General features: G+C 39.1%; 1 protein-coding gene across 5 annotated transcripts in view; it reads right to left on the bottom strand.

Moving 5' to 3' along the window:
* Nucleotides 1-21,026, bottom strand: part of nfia (nuclear factor I/A) — a 209,017-nt gene that overhangs the window by 55,179 nt on the left and 132,812 nt on the right. For all 5 annotated transcript variants that reach the window (XM_052123535.1, XM_052123537.1, XM_052123538.1 and 2 more), the window contains exon 3: nucleotides 9,005-9,070. In XM_052123535.1, coding sequence (XP_051979495.1) covers nucleotides 9,005-9,070 — 66 coding nt within the window. The remainder of the gene's footprint in view (nucleotides 1-9,004; nucleotides 9,071-21,026) is intronic.

Below are 21,026 nucleotides of genomic sequence, written 5' to 3'. Positions count from 1 at the left end.
AGTATTATTTAAACTATTAAGTGTTTATACATCATAGTAGTACTCACGTGATACCGCCTTTTATTTTTGCTGATTTTAATTTGAAAAATCATTATACAACAGCATCTCATGAAATTTACGTGACAATGGCAACTTTTTTGCGAACCAAAATGTTGTGCTTCATTACACGTTTGGCTGCAGTTTCCCAGTGAAATGTCCAGTGGGGGGCGCACAAAATGAGTGAAATTATGTTGTAACCATACAAGGTTTTTAAGGTGAATTTTTGGCCTAGATGGATGATTATTTATTAAACATACCTCCATAACCTAAAACTTTAACCTAAGCCTAACCAATAGTGTGTTAAAAGATAAATAAGAGGTGTAAAAATGTAGTTATGGTAATGTTATGGGACTAGGTTGTCTTTTTTACTGTAATAGTGTAAAAAAGGACAATGTTACAATAATGAGAATCATCATTGAGAACAATGGGAATAGTAAAAGTGAAATGTCCGGATACATTAGTGAGGGGTAAAATCTGTTTAAGTGTCCTGAAAATATTGTCAGAATCTTTAATGCTATAATAATTGTAGGCTTCATTTTCTTTATGCAAATTGTAATTTCATCCCATTTGTTTTTAAAGAAATTTGTGGGATAAATATGACCAGGACATTTTCTTGACAAATTTCATTCCCACACATTCCCCCTTGTCTGATTGTTAATTAAATATTCTGGAAATGTTTATAATATTTCTATAAGAGTGTAGTATTCTCAGTTTGGTTTAACACATTTTACCATATTTAAATTCATTCTGTAGAAATCTGCAGACAGCCACCCCCCCGGAAACTATGTACAAAGTCTGAAGATTCCACCAGGGCCTACTCGAAATCAAATGCTTAGAAATTTCTCAGCTTGCCCGACCAGGTGAAAAAAAAGGGTCACAAGATGAATCTGGAGAAGAAGTGATGTAGCTAATAAATGGCTTCCTCTGCTGTTCGGTGGCTGGCAAGCTATAAAACCAACAATAGAAATGAGTTTAGATTTGACTGGTTGGATGAGGAGACGTATAGCATGTGGACAGGCAGAATAATAAAAACAGAGAGAGAGAGAGAGAGAGAGCGAGAGAGAGAGAGAGAGGTAATATCTACGGCTCATTGCAAGAGAAAGTGCTGACATGAGCTAAAAGACTGCAAACCCAGAGAGCATTCCTGCACAGATGCCCCTGAGATTGAGAAAAGGAGAGAGAGAGAGAGAGAGAGAGAGAGAGAGAGAGTTTGTTCGGGGTATTAGAAGGGGGTAATGTAAGTTAGAGGTCAAAGATGAGAGTAAATGGAAGAAAGTCAAGGTAGGTTACAAAACAGAAAGCGACAGGACAGTTCACTAGAGAGAGATGTCGACATCGAGAGAGTGAACAACAGAAAGGGAGAAAGGAAGAAAGAGTGTCAAAAAGTCAAACCCACTTCTAAATATACGTACTTCTGTACTATACAGTATGCAAAAAGCAGTATGTCAAATAATTGCACAATATTCATGAAACTGTACACGTAAATATATCTGGACGACGAACTGCATTCGCTGAGATTCTGATGTGCGCATCCACTGGACACTTTATTATCCCACAATGCAACGGGAGCTGAGAAGACGTCCGATTCAACATTTTGAACTAAAACAAAGTCAAAGAACCTTGAGTCGGAAAGGTCTTCTTAAGTGTAAGTGCTATGAGTACCAAGACATTTTTCCTTGTGGATATAATGTACCTGCTGAACAAAACCTCCACGATTTAAAAAAAAAGAAAAGAAAACAGACAGATAAAACAGTTTTCTTCGTGATTTTGAACTTAGCAAATGTTGGTTAACTGCGAGTCAGAAAGCTCATTTCAAGTGTAAAGGCCCAAATATACTTCATACGAAATCCAAGAACGAACGGATGTGATGTCATTTAGAACGAGATCTGGCCAAAAAGACTGCTTTTGCATTCATTTCGGTGGCTCGCAACAGCTCGTCTGGGCGAACCTTTAGGAAAACTTCTATCTGACTACTTAACACCTTACTGCCATTGGTCCACATCATTGGTAGATGTGACCTGGAGCTCCACCTACCTTGACGCTGACAGCTAATTGTGTTTATGTTGTACAGTCAGAAAAAAATCAGACAACAAGAACACACCGGCGTGTAGAGTTATTAGCGAGCTGGTGCATTTGTACCTACTTCTGTATGATCGTTCATGTAGAGAAATGTTCCAAGACCATGTCCTGTGATTTTTGTATGGTTTAATTAGTCAACAAAAGGAATCAAATCTACTCAAATACTCTCAAGTGCCCATTTACTCATGTGCCATCTGCAGTGAAAGCCATTTACACATCTGCCCAAAGTAAGATATGTCTGTCATCTTTCTTTTATCTTTATTCTACACATTAACACTTTTATACACTCATTATTGTAATAGTATCAGTGTCATCTTAAATTACACTAACAGAGTGTAATCTGCACATGTGTAGCATTTTAGGACATGTCTTGAATTAATAATGTAAACAAGTCAAATGAAACATTTTCTACTGCATATACAGTATATTACTTTAATACATTGAGTGGTTAAAACAGCTTCTTTTACTGATCTCATGTGAAGTCCACTCATAGAATGAGGCATAAAGTCATTGATAACACATTTTAATGTTGCATTAGTTATGGTTTTACTGAGCGTCCTCATATTAAAATGCTCCTCTAAACATCTCCCACAGCAGTAAAGCATGTGTCTGAATGTTCAGAAACAGTAAACAGTTGCTCGGCTGTTTAAAACTTCCTTTTGAAAGAAGAACGAATGAGAACCTCTATGTAAGTATATTGGGGCCTAAAGTGCTAGAAGTATCAAGAAAGTAGTTCCTTGTGGATATATTGTACTTGTTTTACAAGACCTGAGTACATTTGTCACAAATTTGAACAAAAATATTTTCAGACAAAAAAAACATTAGTTGGTAAGCTCTTTTCAAGTGTAAACGCTAGAAGGTCAGGGAAAGTTGTTCCTCATAGATATATCATACTTGTTGAACAAAACTTGAGTACATTTATTTTTTTCGATTTTAAACTAAAAAAAACATTGACGAACTGCGAGTCGGAAAGCTCTTTTTAAGTGTAAGTGCTACAATTACCAAGAAAGTTGTTCCTTGAGGATATATTGTACTTGTTTTTTCAAGTATTTTACATATGTATTGTATTGTATTGTTGTTAGCATGCCGAAGGTCCACAAACATACGTTTAAAAAAAATAATGCCAATATTTCCTGATGTAGAATGTCCTGGAATGTATATTTACTATACACCTGCCTGCCTAAAGAACATACTTTATTAATGGCCTAGAAGTTAATCATCAAATTCAGTACATATTGTAAAAGTATGGGAATTCGGACATAGCTTAAGTTTCCAAACAGCTGTACATACTGTGAAACAACACAGAGCAGAAGTGTGGCACACAATTACTTGGAAAATGGTGGAATGATGCAATGGAGCGGAGAAGAAGCGAGAAAGACGGGAGAGAGAGTGAGAGGGTGAGCGAAGGAGCCTTCGTCACTAGAATTCCAGTATAGGGAGCATATGCACCCGGAGTTCACTGAGGGCATTTCCATGAGTGCCTCGTATAGGGAGGCAGGGGCGAGGGAAGGGGCAGGGCTTCAATATCTCAATGCGGATAATCATTCCCAGCTGTGTCTAATGTATCTCTGCACGCACACACATATATACGTAAGGAGGGGCCAGGGTTCGACATTCACAGCAGCAGTGAGACCTCAGCAAGCCTCCAACGCAGCAACAAGAGCAATGCCTTGACTCAAACTTCAGTGTGTAACTACACAGGACTATATATATATGGTCCTTAGAGAGGCGGCAAACAGTTATTTTACAGTATTGGGGTAGTTGACAAATGTCAAGAATTTTGGTTCAAATTAGTTACTACATTACATTAGTTCTGTTACATTAGTAACATTTGTAATCAGCTATTAGGTTTTTAAATAAATGTCTAAGTACAAATAGTCAGATAGCATCTCAACAAACTTGAAGTTATGAAATCACATGTATACTGTGTGATAATACTAGAAGAATTAAAAAAATGTTGTTTAAAATAGTTCTAGATCTAGAATGCCACACTGCAGTATGCAGAGTATGCAGTATCATGCCAACTACCCACATACAGGCCTCAGGAGAGGTAACATTACTGTATTTACTGGGTGCTGATTGAATCTCTCTTTTTCATTCTCACATTTTTTCCATTTTCTTTCTCTCTCTGTTATGGATTCTCACCTCCTCTCTGTCTCGGGTTTGTAAAGGAGAGGATATCCTCTGGCCTTATCTAATAGACTGTGGACTGTGCAACGGCTGCCTCATCCCAGAAAGACAGCAGCCCACTTTGTGAAAGTGCACGTAGCATAGAGTACAAAGGTCAAGGTTTACCAGCAAAAACAAGCCATGGAAAAAAAAAGGCTGGTCATGTTTTCCTGCATCAGGAACGAGAGAGAGAAAAAAATGAAGAGAAACAAAATGTGAAATTGAGGTGGTGACAGGGAAAAGGTGGAAGTTTGTGTTTACACAGGCGTGAACCACAAACGTTATTTGAATGACCAGGGGTTACCCATAGTACTTTCAAGAGATGGCCCTTTAGCTATGTTTCACACGTATTTAAAGATTAGGGGCTGTTCAGGCTGAACAAATTCTTGTGATTAAAAAAAGCTAGATGCAACGCAACTAATACAACAGAATGCAGGTGTCTCAAGATGTGTTTTTAAGATGTGTTGACGTTCTTCTAAAACCTGACAAGGTGTTGAAAAATGTGCCGCTCCTTTGCAAAATGCTGGAAGAACAGGGAAATGCAATGCAGTGTTCAAAGACTGAAAAACTGCATAGATGGACTGAAAAATCCCCAAAAATACAGTTCTGTCATAATTTACTCACCCTGATGTTATTGTTTTTTTTAGTTTTTTTTTTTAACAAAAATTAAAAATCAAATGGGAGTGGATGCTGTCTAGCACCAAAAAAATCCTTATCCCTTGTGTTGTGTTCGTTTTGTGCTAACACCTTTTGTGTTTCTGGTCAAAAATGACCGGCCCACTAAGATTGTTAATAAATCTCTCATATTGCATATATTATCCCAAGATATTGCATTAGATCTTTTTGTACTTCTTTTTTAAACATATACATTTATAAGTCAGAAGTTTACACACACTTTAGCCAAATAAATTTAAACTCACAATTCACAATTCCTGGCATTTAATCATAGAAAACATTCCCTGTCTTAGGTCAGTTAGGATCACTTCTGAATGTGGAATGTCAGAATAATAGTAGAGAGGATGATTTATTTCAGCTTTTATTTCTTTCATCACATTCCCAGTGGGTCAGTAGTTTACTTACCCTTTGTTAATATTTAGTAGCATTGCCTTTAAATTGTTTATCTTGGGTCAAACGTTTTGGGTAGCCTTCCACAAGCTTCTCACATTAAGTTGCTGGCCCATTCCTCCAGACAGAACTGGTGTTAATGAGTCAGGTTTGTAGGCCTTCTTGCTCACACACACTTTTTCAGTTCTGCCCACAAATTTTCTATCGGACTGAGGTCAGAGCTTTGTGATGGCCACTCCAATATCTTGACTTTTTGTCTTTAAGCCATTTTGCCACAACTTTGGAGGTATGCTTTGGGTCATTGTCCATTTGGAAAACCCAACTGCAGCTGAGCTTTAACTTCCTGGCTGATGTCTTGAGATGTTGCTTCAATGCATCCACATAATTTTCCTTCCTCATGATGCCATCTATTTTGTGAAGTGCACCAGTCCCTCCTGCAGCAAAACATGATGCTAACACCCCTATGCTTCATGGTTGGGATTGTGTTCTTCGGCTTGCAAGCCGCACCCTTTTTCCTCCAAATATAACGATGGTCATTATGGCCAAACAGTAAAATGTTTGTTTCATAAGACCAGAGGACATTTCTTCAAAAAGTAAGATATTTGTCCCCATGTGCACTTGCAAACTGTAGTCTGGCTTTTTTTATGGCAGTTTTGGAGCAGCGACTTCCTTGCTGAGCATCCTTTCAAGTTATTTTGATATATGTCTTGTTTTACTGTGGATATAGATACTTGTCTACCTGTTTCCTCCAGCATCTTCACAAGGTCCTTTGCTGTTGTTCTAGGATTGATTTGCACTTTTCGCATCAAACTACTTTTATCTCTAGGAGACAGAATGCGTCTCCTTCCTGAGTGGTATAATGGCTGTGTGGTCCCATGGTGTTTATACTTGCATACAATTGTTTGTACAGATTAACGTGTTACCTTCAGGCATTTGGAAATTGCTCCTAAGGATGAACCAGACTTGTGAAGGTCCACAATTTAATTGGCTGATTTCTTTTGATTTTCCCATAATGTCAAGCAAGAGGCTCTGAGTTTGAAGGTAGGCCTTAAAATACATCCACAGGTACACCTCCAATTCAGTGCTGCTCCTATCAGAAGCTAACTGGCTAATTGTATAAATCCTTGACATAATTTTCAGTAATTTTCCAAGCTGCTTAAAGGCACAGTTAATTTAGTGTATGTAAACTGTATATCATCAATTAAAAGTGAAACAATCGGTCTGTAATTTTTTTTGGAAAAATGACTCGTGTCATGCACAAAGTAGATGTCCTACTTTGACTTGCCAAAACTATAGTTTGCTAATATTACTGTTTTTTTTTAAGTTTTTGTGAGGCTTAGGTTTAGGGGATATAATCTATAGATTGTACTGTATAAAAATCATTATGTCTAAGGAGAGTCCTCATAATGATAGTTATGAGCACCAATGAGTGTGTGTGTGTGTGTGTGTGTGTGTGTGTGTGTGTGTGTGTGTGTGTGTGTGTGTGTGTGTGTGTGCACATATCCGAGAATCTTCACATATGTGCTCATCTAAAGGATTGGGATAATCCTGAACACTTAATATTTCTGTATTTTGTAGTCTAATTCATTCATTTCCAATGGTCATCATTTTTGACAGGGAACACAAGTATAAGAAAGTGAAATAAAACCAAGAAAATGGTCACATTTGTTGTGTGTTTTCACATACGATATGTGAATAAAATCAAGAAATGTTATTCCAATTGGATTATGTAAAAATACAATTCATAAAAAAACAAAAAAAAACTGTCCAGGTGAAAATGAACACAACATTAGGGTTAAAAGTATCATCAATGATGCTGAATGCAATTGGTTTGTTGAGTTCTTTGTAAGCAGCAAGTTTAAATAATGTGCAAATTAGATTCATTTTAAATGACTTAGTGGAGTGATTATATGAGGCCAATATCTAACCAGAAGACACACGTTAGGGGTGAGCTTCAGTTCAACAATGAGAGGGAGACAGAAAGAGAGATGAAAAGATAATATCAGCTACATGCAGGATGAGAGAGATGCACACACCCATCTGTCTGTATCCTCTCATCGGAGTAAACAGGGCAATGTTGGTGTCACACACAAGGGCGTGGAAATAATAGTTCATGCTCCATCGCGCACATCTGTGATAATCTTTAAGTTAGAAGGAAAATGTGCCTGATAATCAAGTGTTAAGGGACACAAACGTAACTGAGCTCGAATAAAACAGGGGAATAAAACAGGACTTTCTGACATTATTTTCTTAATGATAAACTCTTGCAAACAGGCGGATGTTTCCATTAAGTCATTGTGTTTATGTTTTGTAAAACGTTCAATCAGTTAACACTTTTTCATTGTCTGCTAATAGTTTGTAAACAGATACAAAATTGGCGGAATTGCTGCTCTGTGTTTGTTTTTAAAGGACCCACATAGAGCAATTCCATAGACGAACGTCGACGCTGGAAACTCTCCACTTGTATTTACATACGTCTATGTGAACACGCCACAGTTGAGTAATCACCTCTCTTGGGTTTACGCAATCGGACAGCTTACATTGATCTCAACTCTGGTGGGGGACCGCTAAGCTGGTTTTAAAGCTAGTAAGATACTAAGCTAGTTCACAATATTGCTTTCATAAAACATGAGCATAACGGATTTTTTACGATTTTTTATGTGAGCATAACGGAGTAAATTGTTCGCAAAACCATTTATAAACAAATTGTCGCATTGATTTGAACGCGAGAATGGTTTGGCTAACGATTTATTGAGAAAATCCTTTTTTGTTTTACCTGAGTATTATATATTTTTTGTAGCTTTTTCCACTGTTTTACTGGAAGAGAGAGTTGAGAGTGGACAAAAATAATTTTTAAACCACAGAGAAAAAGGTCCTGGAGTTTCCTGGCGGAGAAACGTCATGCAAAACGTTTGACTCTAGTTCACCCGGCCAATCACAACTTCTGTTATTCATCAAAAAGATAAGAGGCCTGCTTCATGAAACATGAGCAAAATTAATTTCTGTGTACATTTTTCCCCAAAGCATTTATAAATGAATTGTTGCATTAAATTGAATGCAAGAATGGTTTTACGAACAAATTATGCAAAGACTAATACATTTTTTTAACCTGGGTATTATATATTTTATATTAATTTATATATATATTATACATAAGAGAGAGTGAAAAGGGATTACACAAAACATAACTGGGAAGAGAGAGGAGGAATGGGATAAGGACACAATGAAGGCGGATTCGAACCTGCATTTCTCCAGCATGAACACCAAGGCTCACAAGCCTAATGCACATGATCAAAACACTAGGCTATGGCTCAGACATAGCAAAATGCTTTGTAATTCTGCTGATGTTTGTAAGCGATAATGTACAGTCATCCGGTCGTTACAGCAAAAAACTGACGGGGTGATCCTAGAAACACGTTTACTTGTAGAGATCACAGAGTGATATGAGAAGTAGAAAAGTTTACTTGCAAAACCCGGATGAATGGTCTGATCCCACTATCCAGATGTGTGGTTTTTATTCAGAAATATCAGAATGCTGAATGGCGTGATTGACCAATCAGAATAACATTTTCCAGTGAGATGTGTAATAAAGGGTGTAAATAAAGGGGGTAGTCAAGTTTTGTTGACTGGAAATGTAAGTAGGCAGACTCACCGTTTTCTGGCTGGTCCTTCATGTCGCCTTCACTGGGTTGGTTCGGACTTTCAGACTGCCCTGTATCTGTAGATAGAGAAACACAAAGAGAGAGAGAGAGAAAGTGAGATCTCAGTTCCATAACAGATAAACCACACATAAAAATCATTCTGCTCTTTGTTTTTGACAGTTTGTTAAAATAAGTTGCCCATTGCCCCACCCTCAGTGCGGCCTGGTGTTAAGACTCTTCACAAAGCTCAGGTTGCAGATGTCAAACTTCTGTCCAAAGTCACTGGGAATCACCTGCGGGCGTGCTGACCATGCAGTCTGGTTGCCAAACCTGTGCTAGTCTGCAGGTGAGTGTATATGCAGGAGGCCATTGTGTTACCGGTTCAAAAGAGAAGACTCTGCTATGGTAGATGACCAGACACTTACAGTGGAGATCAGACAACTGCATACGTTATATGAAAAAAAGAAATGCTTCCTGTCTTACTGGGCATTAAACATAGCACACATTTGTTTGAATTTACATTAATATGCATGTTGTAAATTTTAGCATATATTAGTACTCAGAAGCACAGGGAAGTTATCAGAAAGGGCTTGATTGTAGCCTATCCAATGTCCTCTTGACACGCGGCTCAGTAGGTTAGGCCGACGGAGAGACTTGGGTTGTGAATTCACACTGAGTGTGCTATTTACAGCCAAAGCACTTATGGAAATAAGTCTAGAATGAAAGCCTTCGGACCTGGGTGTACTGCATAAAAAAGCCCTATAAATCTGATGGGCTCCAATATCTCCCAAGAAGTGCTCTTGAACAGTGCTGTAATAGCTGTAATAGCAATGATTCTCATTGAGACGGTAAAGGAATTTCCGTAACATTCGCCTGGTCCCGACACGGTCTCTTTTACTCCTCTACAACTGCCAAAAAATGGTCAAGAAACATACCCTTTAAAATGATATAGATGCCGGGGTGAGTACTGATTTCCCACTGTGGATAATATAGTTGAGCTGGGAGAAATATATCCTATATCCACGCAAATCAAAAAGCTGTGAAGCACGACACAAAATGACTCAGAACTGGTGAATTTTCGATCAGGATCTAATTCATGGATCAGACCAAAACAGGCAGATTTAAGATTAAAGTAGGACTTGTTTCGAACACAAGGAAGATTGAAGATTTGTAAAAAAAAAATGTATGTATCTGAATGAGACGCAACATAATAAGGTGATTCAAGGTTGAATTACACAAAGATTAGTTGCAGAAATTCTTCTCTCTCTTAATCATATCGTGCGATGGAATTATCAATCAAGGAAAATTAAGTAATGTAAAAGTGCGAGCTTTAAATGGGATTTGTAAATGTAATTTATAAAAAGAGGGAAAGCGCAATGCAAAGTAACCCCCACCAAAAAAATGAAAGAAAAGTTTGGCCAGCCCCTTCATCTGCTCCTAGACATAGTAAACAATTTAGAGCCCTGTTTGCATTCAGCTCAGCTTTGCCATCTGCATCAACAGTTTAAAACAAAGGCAATCTGAAGAGTGGGCCAAAAAAAAGAAAAAACACACACATGTCCCCCCCAGCAACAGCCCAGAGATATGTGAAAGCACAATGAGGGGGCAGATACCGGATGCTGGGTGGGTGTGTGTGCCGAGACTTTCACACACTCTCCCAGTTGCCCTCCGTAGACCAAGTGCTCTCACACACAGCACCCATTGCTAATTAAATATGCAAATGAGGCGTGAGACCCAGACTCTGTGTGTCACATCTGCATTTACCCCCTGTCGAGGGCCCTCAGAGAGCGAAGGACACAAAAAAACCTCCCGCCTGAAATAAACAAACCCCTCAAAAAAAAGACATTAAACAACAAACAACTAAATACCGTGCACAAACAGGGCTATTCACAGGGCCTAAACCCTCTATACAAGTGCATAACAAGCCACTCTTTGGGCCATGGTCTGAAAGACAAAGGAGGGATAGTCCCTGCATATCTCTAATTTTGTTCTCACACCATCAAAAAGATGAGAACACTGCCCGGGTTTGAAGAAGAAAAGGAACCTGGAGTGACTCAGTAAAAGTGTTATTCCGCCTCGATTCGACAACAGAATTAATTATTGCACAATTGATTGCACCACATGTGGCTGCACGATCTCACGTGACGAACATTCCCTGCCATTGAGGTAACAGTCCACCGTGTAATGAAAGGAAATTTTAATGACTGTCGTTTAGTAACTTATAACTAGGTTGGACTAACTGAGATGACTGAGGTTGCTTCTAGATCCTTACATGCAATGTAGAACAACTGTACCAAGCATTCACAAAGTGCAGCCAGATCTCACACACCGCTAGGAATGAAGATGCAATGCCGTAGCACTCCATGAATAAGTAGGTGAAAACGTCATAAAAAAAAATCTGCAAACTAGTACCTACTCTGGTCTGCCTGGAGACCCCAACCAATCAAAAGGGCATCGTGACAAATGAAAACAAGTTTGGACTAACTGAGATGACTCAGGTTGCTTCTAGATCCTTACATGCAATGTAGAACAACTGTAAGAGCATTCACAAAGTGCGGCCGGATCTCACACACCACTAGGAACGACGATGTAATGTCGTAACGCCATGTGAATAAGTAGGAAAGAAATGTCATGCTAAAAGTTTGCACACTAGTACCGACTCAGGTCCACCTGGAAACCCCGACCAATCAAAGGGCTTCTTGACAACTGATAACAAGCTTGGACTAGTTGATATGGCTCAGGTTGATTGTTGATCCTTTAGTGGTTTGTAGAACGAGTGTAACAAGCTTTCACCGAATGCGGCCTGGTTGGACTGTGCATGTAGCACTCTGTTGGTCAGAAACATCATGCAAAGGTTTTGCGCACTAGTCCCGACTACAGTTCACCATACCATAACTGATAATGCCAACCAATAAAAGGGGGTCTTGGCAACTGTCTCATTTAATAATGGCCAGAATTTACTTTGTTTTTCCGCATGCCGGTCCATCTCACGCACATTTGAGTGCTCTGCACTGCGAGCCCCGATGCGTTTGTCACACTATGACTGCTTTCTTATACTCTTCAGTACAGTGAATGCCAGGCACATGTGCAAAAGGCGCAAGCAGATATGTACTATCCGCACATCTAAAAAAACTGGGCTGCACGCAGATAGTACATGCGTACTGTATTAATGGCGAAATGTGTTGCAACACGTGGAAAACCAAAGTGTACTTTGGCCTTTACTGAAAACAAGTTTGGGTTAATTGAGTCAGCTCAGGTTGTGCCTTGATTCTTACGTGCGTTGTAGAGTGACTAACAAGCTTTCACTGAATGCAGCCAGATCACACAAATTGGTAGGAATGCGGATGTAATGTCATAGCACTCAGTGAATTAGTCGGTGAGGTGATTCCTTAATTAGATCATTAGGACCGGCTTGCTGCAGCAGGCAGGTTGGGTTGGAGAGCTCTACCCCCTGGCCTGCCGCTCTCTCTCTCTCTCTCTCTCTCATCTCCCACCCCAACTCTTCCTCTCCCAGGGCAGGCTGAGGGCTTTGGGGTGTGTGGGGTGGGCACACACACACACATACACCGCCTGGTCTGTTTCATTATGCATGCGCTAAACCATCTGTACTACTCGTAGGTCCTCAGTCCCAACCCGCCGCTTTCTCACCAAGTGCTTTGCTGTAATCCAATTGTGTGTTAAAACCCTGCTTTCAAAAGGCCTTTACACAGTGGGCTCAGGAACACGAAGGCCCATAAAAGGAGGCAGAAACTTAATTTAGAAATACAAACGGGCCTTTCTGGAGTATCAATGGAAGGTGAAGCTCCAGAGATTGGAGCATTGTTTTCACAAGTATCGTCCCCCGGATTTTTTTTACCTTTTATTTTTTTTGGCCGCCAGACATTATAAGATTGTGGGTGCTGGAAAGCCAAAAGGATTATCCAGAATTCCTGTGCAGTCACACTTGAGACCGGACTATCCAAGCAGCTCGGAAGGAAAGGGTTTTAGATTGAAGATGCGCTACTGCAAACAAAATGTTTTTTGGAGCAGCAGCATTTTTTTGCAATGATGCATATTACATAAAAAGGACTTGAAAAAAATGAAATAATTTCTGGGAACCGCAATGAGTCACTAGACAGATGGGGAACATGTTGATGAAACCTGAAATTGAGAACGACATGAGAAAAAACTGCAAGCAGGAAGGATAAGCAATAGAGAAAGAGCGCAAAAAATAAAAAGGTTACCCTAGCCCGGTTTGCCCAGCCCCAACTTGCCTTGCCACTAGCGATGGGCATTTTCGAGTGATTTTGTATTAGAGTACACTAACCCACAAAAAACTGAGAATCGATTACTTGTAAATTTAAACGTATGTTAAAATGACTAGTATGACATGAACGTGAAATTTATATTTTGTTTTATGTTATATTCACAAATTCAAAATAAGGTAACTTCAACAAACTATGATTTTCTTTTGACAATATCCATTAATAAATAATAATAATAATACAAAAAAAAAAAACATTTCAAAGAAAAAACATTAAATGGAAGAGCAAATATCAGATGATACATGGCACAAAGCAATCCAAAAATATATTCATCCTCTATCAGTCTTAGGCATACAATTATTCAGTTAAAAATTATACATCGCCTCCATTGGTCTAAGGCTCGACTGGCTTAGATCAGGAGTGATCTTGATCCTACAAGTGACCGATGCAAACAATCGCCAACCACTTTATATCATATGTTCTGGTCATGTCCGAAGCTATTAAACGATTGGGGTTCGATCTTTGAGACTTTTTCTAAAATGTTTGGTCAGTCGATTGCTCCAACAATGTCTACCGCAGTATTTGGAGTAATTAGTCAGGATCCTAACTTAAGCAGATCCAGGTAGTGATTGTTTTTTGTTAAGCATAGGAGTTATGATACATCTGTTACATACATCTGTTTTATCAATAAAAAAAAAATTGCATTCACCAGAAGCTTAGAAACATAGAAACCAATGCTGATGGCATTAGGGTAATGCACATATATAAATTATGAGTCTACATAAAGGCCATTACATGTTTATAATTTCACATGTTTTTTCCCGAAAAACAAGTGGGAAAGATTGGCTTTTTATAAAATGCGCTCTGCCCGTGTCAAGAGATTTAACATACATACACACATACTGGTCTGATAAGCTGAGTTTCTGAGTTTCTTGTACCACTTCGCAGTTTCTTTCCACAAATAATCAAATCCTCATCCGTTGGTTTGCATTACTCCAACAAGAACTGAATATGAATAGATATAGAGAAGAATTCAATTAGAATCAAATTATACAAGAATTGTATTATAGTATTATAAGAATTGTATAATACTCATCACCTCACTGTACTGTTTGTTACTGTACACTTGAGAATTTTTTTTACAGAGTTTTGTAACAAACAAGTAAAAATTGTGAATTCATTTGTGATTGCTTTAGCCCCATATTTGGAAATGCCTTGCAGCCCAGTTCATCAGACAATAATTTGCATTGACACTGTACATGGTGACAATGAGAAAGCCGTTCACATAGGACACGTTCTTCCTTTCAAAAACGGTTAGATAGCACACAACACTATGGAATATAATTCAGTGGTCTTGAGACACTTTTGTATTGCACATGTCATCTTAAACATTACACACTGAAAAACCAACAAGACCTGTCTGAAACATTTGTACATATACTATCAATTAAAAAATTTGCAAAATAGAGCAAAATCTGGTTGATACTCGGTTGATTTGATCAATCAAGTACTCGATTAGACAAAATAACCAAAACTATAACCCTAATCAGGACTGGTTTTCATTCTTTTGAGCAGGGAAGTGGGGAGAGCCGTTTGTTTCCCTTAGGCCGCTGCCCGTGTGCAGTGTTTGCGTAACCCTGACCTCTCCCCATGCGCTTTTACGTCACACCGTATTTAATAAGAGCCAGTGTTTAGACAGGACCCTTCTGCTTCTCCTCTATAGATCAGCCTCATTGCCCGGGCCTGCGCTGTTTTTCTTCTCTTGCAGCGTGTCGCTTGTTTACACTGCTGTTTTCGGAGGACTGGGAAGTGAGACGAGAGGGATAGTGTTACAACAGTGTTTACAGTTCTTGTCTGGATTTTGAATAGTAATACTAGTGTTTTTCTTTTGATGCTTCTGTCCATCTTCTATACTTTTGAGAAAGACAGAAGACACTTTTAATGTAAGGGACCAAGGTAGAGAACACTGGAGGCCAATCTAGGCTCTCCTTGAAAGTCTGGAGAGCTTCAGCTGAGTTCATGCACTAGAATGGGATGTGTAAAAATTAGCAGAATCCACTCTGCGGTCGCCAAGCGATGACATTATGGGATCAGTGTGGTACAGTAAAACCAATTATTGCAATCTGGTAAAAAGCAATAAAAGTCTACACGAGTGTCAATTATTCTTTTGTCAGAGTGACTCAAGCTATCCCAACCCAGCAAATATAAAGCTGAACCAGACTATAACAAAAAGCTATCAATAATCACTAGCTGAAGACCAGTGTGGTAAAGGAATGCCATGTTTCCTTACTTGAACTTGTAAATCAGCTCTTGTACTAACAGTGTAAGAGAAGCTGTCTGCATTGCCAAGCTACCGTTACCAAGAGACAAAAGTGGGACATTCCTGGCTAACTTGAACCCACCTTCCCCTCTTTCTGACAGGGGTATTGAGAACCAGATATCATTATTAGCCAGTGCAGTATGAGGAAGGTGTGTATGAAAAGCCAGCACAGGAATGACATTTGGGCTTGTCCATAGCAGAGTAGGCAAGTCAACAGCTCAACATTCGCAGCTATCTTTCAAATTAGTAACTATTGTGCTAGATGCAGCACAACAAAGAGAACAAAATACAGCTGTCTAGTGTCAGTTGTCTAATATAGATGTTTGGTGTGAACTACCCCTTAGGCCTAACTGAAAGGGAACCTCATACAATAAGTAACTAATTTGGAAGATTTTTATATACAGCAGCTGTGCATGACTCAAATAGTGCTCTTCGCGTGAGGCGTGAGAGCCTCAACTCACAATTGATTTTGAAATTAGAGATTGATGCTAATATGTTGCTAAGCCAATGTTTAATAACCATATGAATACTTAGAAGAGACATAAACAATTAAATCATTGTACATTTTTTTGTACGCTCAGTAAGAGATAGATTGAACTATTTATACCAATTTAATATTTATGAAGTATTGTTTGAAACAAGTATGCTTACAATCGCCATTTCTCTCAACTTGTCCACCATCTTGGATGACTTTTTTTATTCGCAATGCTTTTTTTGGTGTCTACATTTTGCAGTAGAGTTAAGGTCAGATTTAGGTTAGGGTTTAGGGGTAGGGGGTTCCACAAAACCAACTGTGTGAATGCAAAATGGACCAAGACCCTCTAAGAGGTAAACTGAACCAAAAAGAGATCTGAGCCCACTTTTATAGATCAGTGTGTATAGTGGGTTTTCATTCAGTTCACTTTTTGGACCACTTTAAGGGGTCTGAGTTTGTTGTTTAAAAGAGCCCTATGAAGTATGAAAACACCTTAAGTAGAGCTAATAAGAGCCACTTTTGACTGTTTAAAATATATTCGACGATGGAACAAACAGATGAACTGCGGGGCCATGACACGGTCCAGGTACCAGATATACAGTATCCGTGGACATGGGAGAGAGGGGGTGATGTCAATTATAATACCCACTAAGGACACAATAGACACGGGGAGGACAATTTGATGTCGCATTTGATGATTACATGGCAATTATGTGAATTGTATAATGAAACCTGTTTGGCTCTTCCACTAGATTCTGGCTCTGGATAGGTTGGACTGTCTGGACTGTCTATGTCTCTCTCAGACTAGTCGAACTGTTCCAGAGTGACATTGCATAGACACAGAAAAAAGAAGAAGAGTAAAAGGAGAAAAACGGGACTATCGACAGCCTCTACTTCAATGCTTACAGCTTCTTTATGGGAAAAGACAAATACCCGGGCCTGTAGGCAAAGCCTCTCTTTCTTTCTTTCTGAGTGTTAGTGCTTCTCGACTCCGCTGAAATGAACTGTAGTTTCTAGGAAAAGGCATGAACGTCAGGCAGAGGAGGAGGAGAATAGTTATTGGCCTTTTCCCAGGAAAGGAGTGAGAACCAGAATCCCAGAATTCCCTTGGGATATGGTGAAATATACAGGCCTGGGGCTGCTTTCAATTTACTCTCTGCAGTTCTTTTTCACTCTCCCTCTCTAAATATCTGGGCTGTGAGAGAGAGAAGTTGAAGCTGTCAGAGATCTAATGTGTACTGTGACCTCCTGTAGCCCTGATGTAGAGAAATAGAACGATTGAGAGTGGGTCAAGTGTCTGTATGAGCATGAATCCCTCAAAGAGAGTATGAGAGGGGAATATCCAAAATACCAAAATAGAAAATTAAGAAAAATCAAAACACAAAAATATATTAGACTTGACTTTGAGATCTAATTTAAAATACCAGAACAAAGTGATTAGGCATAAACAAGATCTTCTGGAAACGCCAGCCCAAAAGTAGCTTTTCAACTGCTGAAATTAAAAAAATACATTATTGACATTGTTATGATGCCTACTTCCACAAGCTGCAGACACATCCAGTTCTTGTCTTGAAAGTGTCTCTTACTTTCCCTCAGAGGAACACATGGCGGTACAGGTAAAAGTGTTCGTCCTTGTTCTGACAGCAGGATCTTCGCAAAATAGAACCCAGCTCCCCACATGGCCCCGGAGGTCCAGGAGAACAACACAATAGCAACTATGGCCATTGTTATCCCTGTTCTAAGCCAATGTGAGTTGTAAGGAAATGCTTGTGTTTGACCTCTGTTAGTTGTGTCTAAGGACACGGTACTGAATTCGTAAAAAAACAATATGTTGTCAGTTTGATTGTCATTTGCCAGAGATCTAATCTCATTGAGAACCGTGAGACCCTCCCTTTTTAGGCAAGGGTGGGAGAAGTGGAGGAGTGTGGGGAAATGGAGACTGTGCGTACGTACATGCGTGCTGTAATTCATTGCTCTCAGAGAGTTCAGCTGACAGGCTCCAGGTGCAGATGGAAAGGAGACATGCAACGTGCATGGTGGGTGTTCATTTGCTGTCAGTTTTGAGGACACACCTGTCTCCACAACAACCGCCGGCTGTAGCCAGGTAGTCCGCCTTCAACTGACACGGAGGTGTCATTGCTTGCTTTAGTCATCACTCTGACAGTAAAATGAAAGGGGATCAGGTGTCTAGGTATTTTTTCAAGACTTTCTTACCTCCCTAAAAAGTTAGGACCACATAATGGATTCCCAATGCAATATGGTCCAAAACGTCCATAAAAACTCTATAGTGTAAAAGAAGCTTGAAGGGGCTGTTTCATTGAACAGACATAACAGATTTGATACAGACCTTGCTGTCGATCATTTAGCCGATTACCATTTTTAAATATATCTTTCCGAAGAAAAACAACAAAAAAAACATCTAATGGATCTAATGTTTTTTTGTAAAAATTAGACTTGACCCAGGTCCTTAAAGGCCAAAGTATACTTCAGTTTTCTGCATGCAAGTATGGTCTCGTGCACAGTGCACGTGAAGCAAATTTCATCATCAACACAATATGTGTGAACTCGAGCATGCACGAGATGGAATGCCATGCGGAAAAATGAAGAAATACCCTAGACTAAATACAGCACCACATATTGTATGGTCAGTACATCTGTTCTTCACAGCCTTGTTTTCATTTATATCAAAATACATGTTGCATCTACCAGGGTTTCCATTAGCCGGCAATTACTAGTTTTTGACCATTAAAATGTCCCAATGTCCATTGTTGACACAATGCCTAGTGAATATCTTAACACGAAGTTCCAGTAACTCCTTTAGTTGATGCCACAAGTGTACAGCATGATGCCATTCCAATGATGAAAACGCTTCGCTACCACAGACATTTAAACTTTCCCGACAGTTTGCGAATTCCTACTCTGCGAAAACATCCGGTTGTATCCTGGACACTGGAAAAGGAAACCTGCGTTATTCCCATCTTACATGCCTGCAGTGAGAAGCTTATTCGCATTAAAACAGCCTTGCGTTGCCGTCTTCTGAATTCACGATGGCAGCGTTTCTCAGCTGTATAAAATTGTTCTTTTAATATTTCTTTATGAACTAAACGAGTGGCAAATTGCAGTTTAGTTTTTTGCTTTACCCTTCGAATTAGACGCTAATTCCATGACTGACGTTTCTTTTTTTTTATGGAAATGCAGTTACCTGTATAATGAACAAACGTTTATTTTAAATTTTACATGATTGTGTCATTATTGTATTGCATATTATGCACAGTCACGTTACAATGCAAAATAAACACTCAAATAAGATGACCGAATATTTTCCAATTTGTCCGGTAATCTTTATACTTCCCTGTCAGCCAGCACCAAAAAAATTTTCAGGAAACTCTGGCATCTACCCTGACTAAGTCCATGAAGTCTCTAAATAGAGATTTTTTTTTTATTTATTTATTGCAACACAAACTGTCAACTATACACATAAATGGTGCCAATATCAAACTCTAACCCTTGGGAGGCCTCGTCTAACCTCCGTTTTTCCTTCTCCATCAGAATGACTGAAAATAGAAAGTCTCCATGGTCTTGGCAGCAGGACATTAGTGAAAAAGATGGGGTGATCATCAATTTGGCAGCCAACTTTTTCACTCCCTCCCTCACTCACACTCTCTCTCTCTCTGTTTTGTTGTCTTTCTCTCCCGCTCTCTCTCTTCCTTGGAGAGTGGCTGGCCGTAGCCCGTGTTTGGAACAGACTGGAAGACACTTGCCAAGGCTGAAGGATCCGCCACCAGAGATGCACTACTCAGCCGGCAACTTCCCCTGCACTGTATTTCTCTCCACCCCTTACTGAGGGAAACCCCCCTGCAGCCTGGGCACAAGAAGCAATGGCCACCCACCACACTGCAAAAACACATCAACACTTAAAAAAGGGGGTCTCAATTATGTCATTAACGGAGTAAATAATTAACAGGATAAGTAATTGAATAAAAAAAAAATCTGAATTGATATGCTCTTATAGATTTGCAACCAAAATAGTTCAGTAAATGGAAAAATAACTAGGTAAATGAAGTAAAATTGGTAAGCCTTTTAAAAACATGAAGGGAAAGGGGGAAAAAATGCATTATTTAACAGTTTTATGCATATTATATTTTTTTTATGCATATAATTTTTTTTCCGGGAGAGGGATAAAAATGAAGACAAATTATGTAATTTTCAAGAAATACATTTAGTTATTGATTTGATTTAATTCATCAGATGAATGAAAATTATATTATGTAGCCTGAGTCAATACATTGGGCGCTACAATGCTTTCAGTTGCACTTACTAAATTTCACATAAATCACAAGTGAACATAATTCACATAAAGCATATAGAGTAAATGTAAAAAAAAGGCACTATGTTCCAAGTACTGACATATGCTCTATATCGTCAAGATGTGCAAAGTGCAGTCATTTTTATTTATGCAGTGCGATTGTGCTCTGAATTAGAATTCAAAAGTGATCAGTTCGAGTGGCTGGGGAAGCAAAAGCCTTTGGACAAATGCTCAGTTGTAAATGGCGACTCGGTCCAAGTCTCTGGCGTACACCCGAGAGCATTAGAAGCATTCAGAGAGATGCCAGCCAAAGCTCTGGGTTGTCATTTCAGTCCTCACAGGCGCTTTATCCAGCAGTTAATTTGGTAGAAGTACAGAGAGGGCATGAAAAAGAGATACGTGTTTGTGTGGTAGCTGGCTCGCGTCTACAAAAAAACAAAATGGTAAAACTATGAAAAAAATGACAGTGTGCCATCTCAATCTTGATTTTTTTGGGCTTAAGGACAAGAAAATGTAAAAGCCTCCAACTCATGTCAAGATAGACAGACGAATGAGAACTGACAATTTCACGTAGGATGCTGAATTTCATTTAAATATAATGTTATCACGTTCAGCTCCCCCTCCCAGCCTCCATTTTGTGCTGATCAGTCTGCCACCATTTTAAGACAGTCACCTGTCGTCAGGAAAA

The sequence above is a fragment of the Xyrauchen texanus genome, chromosome 50 (genome assembly GCF_025860055.1).
Source record: "Xyrauchen texanus isolate HMW12.3.18 chromosome 50, RBS_HiC_50CHRs, whole genome shotgun sequence".
In the NCBI taxonomy this organism is placed as follows: Eukaryota; Metazoa; Chordata; class Actinopteri; order Cypriniformes; family Catostomidae; genus Xyrauchen; species Xyrauchen texanus.
Note: the sequence above shows the minus strand (reverse complement) of the source record. Positions and strands in the feature narration are given on the sequence as shown.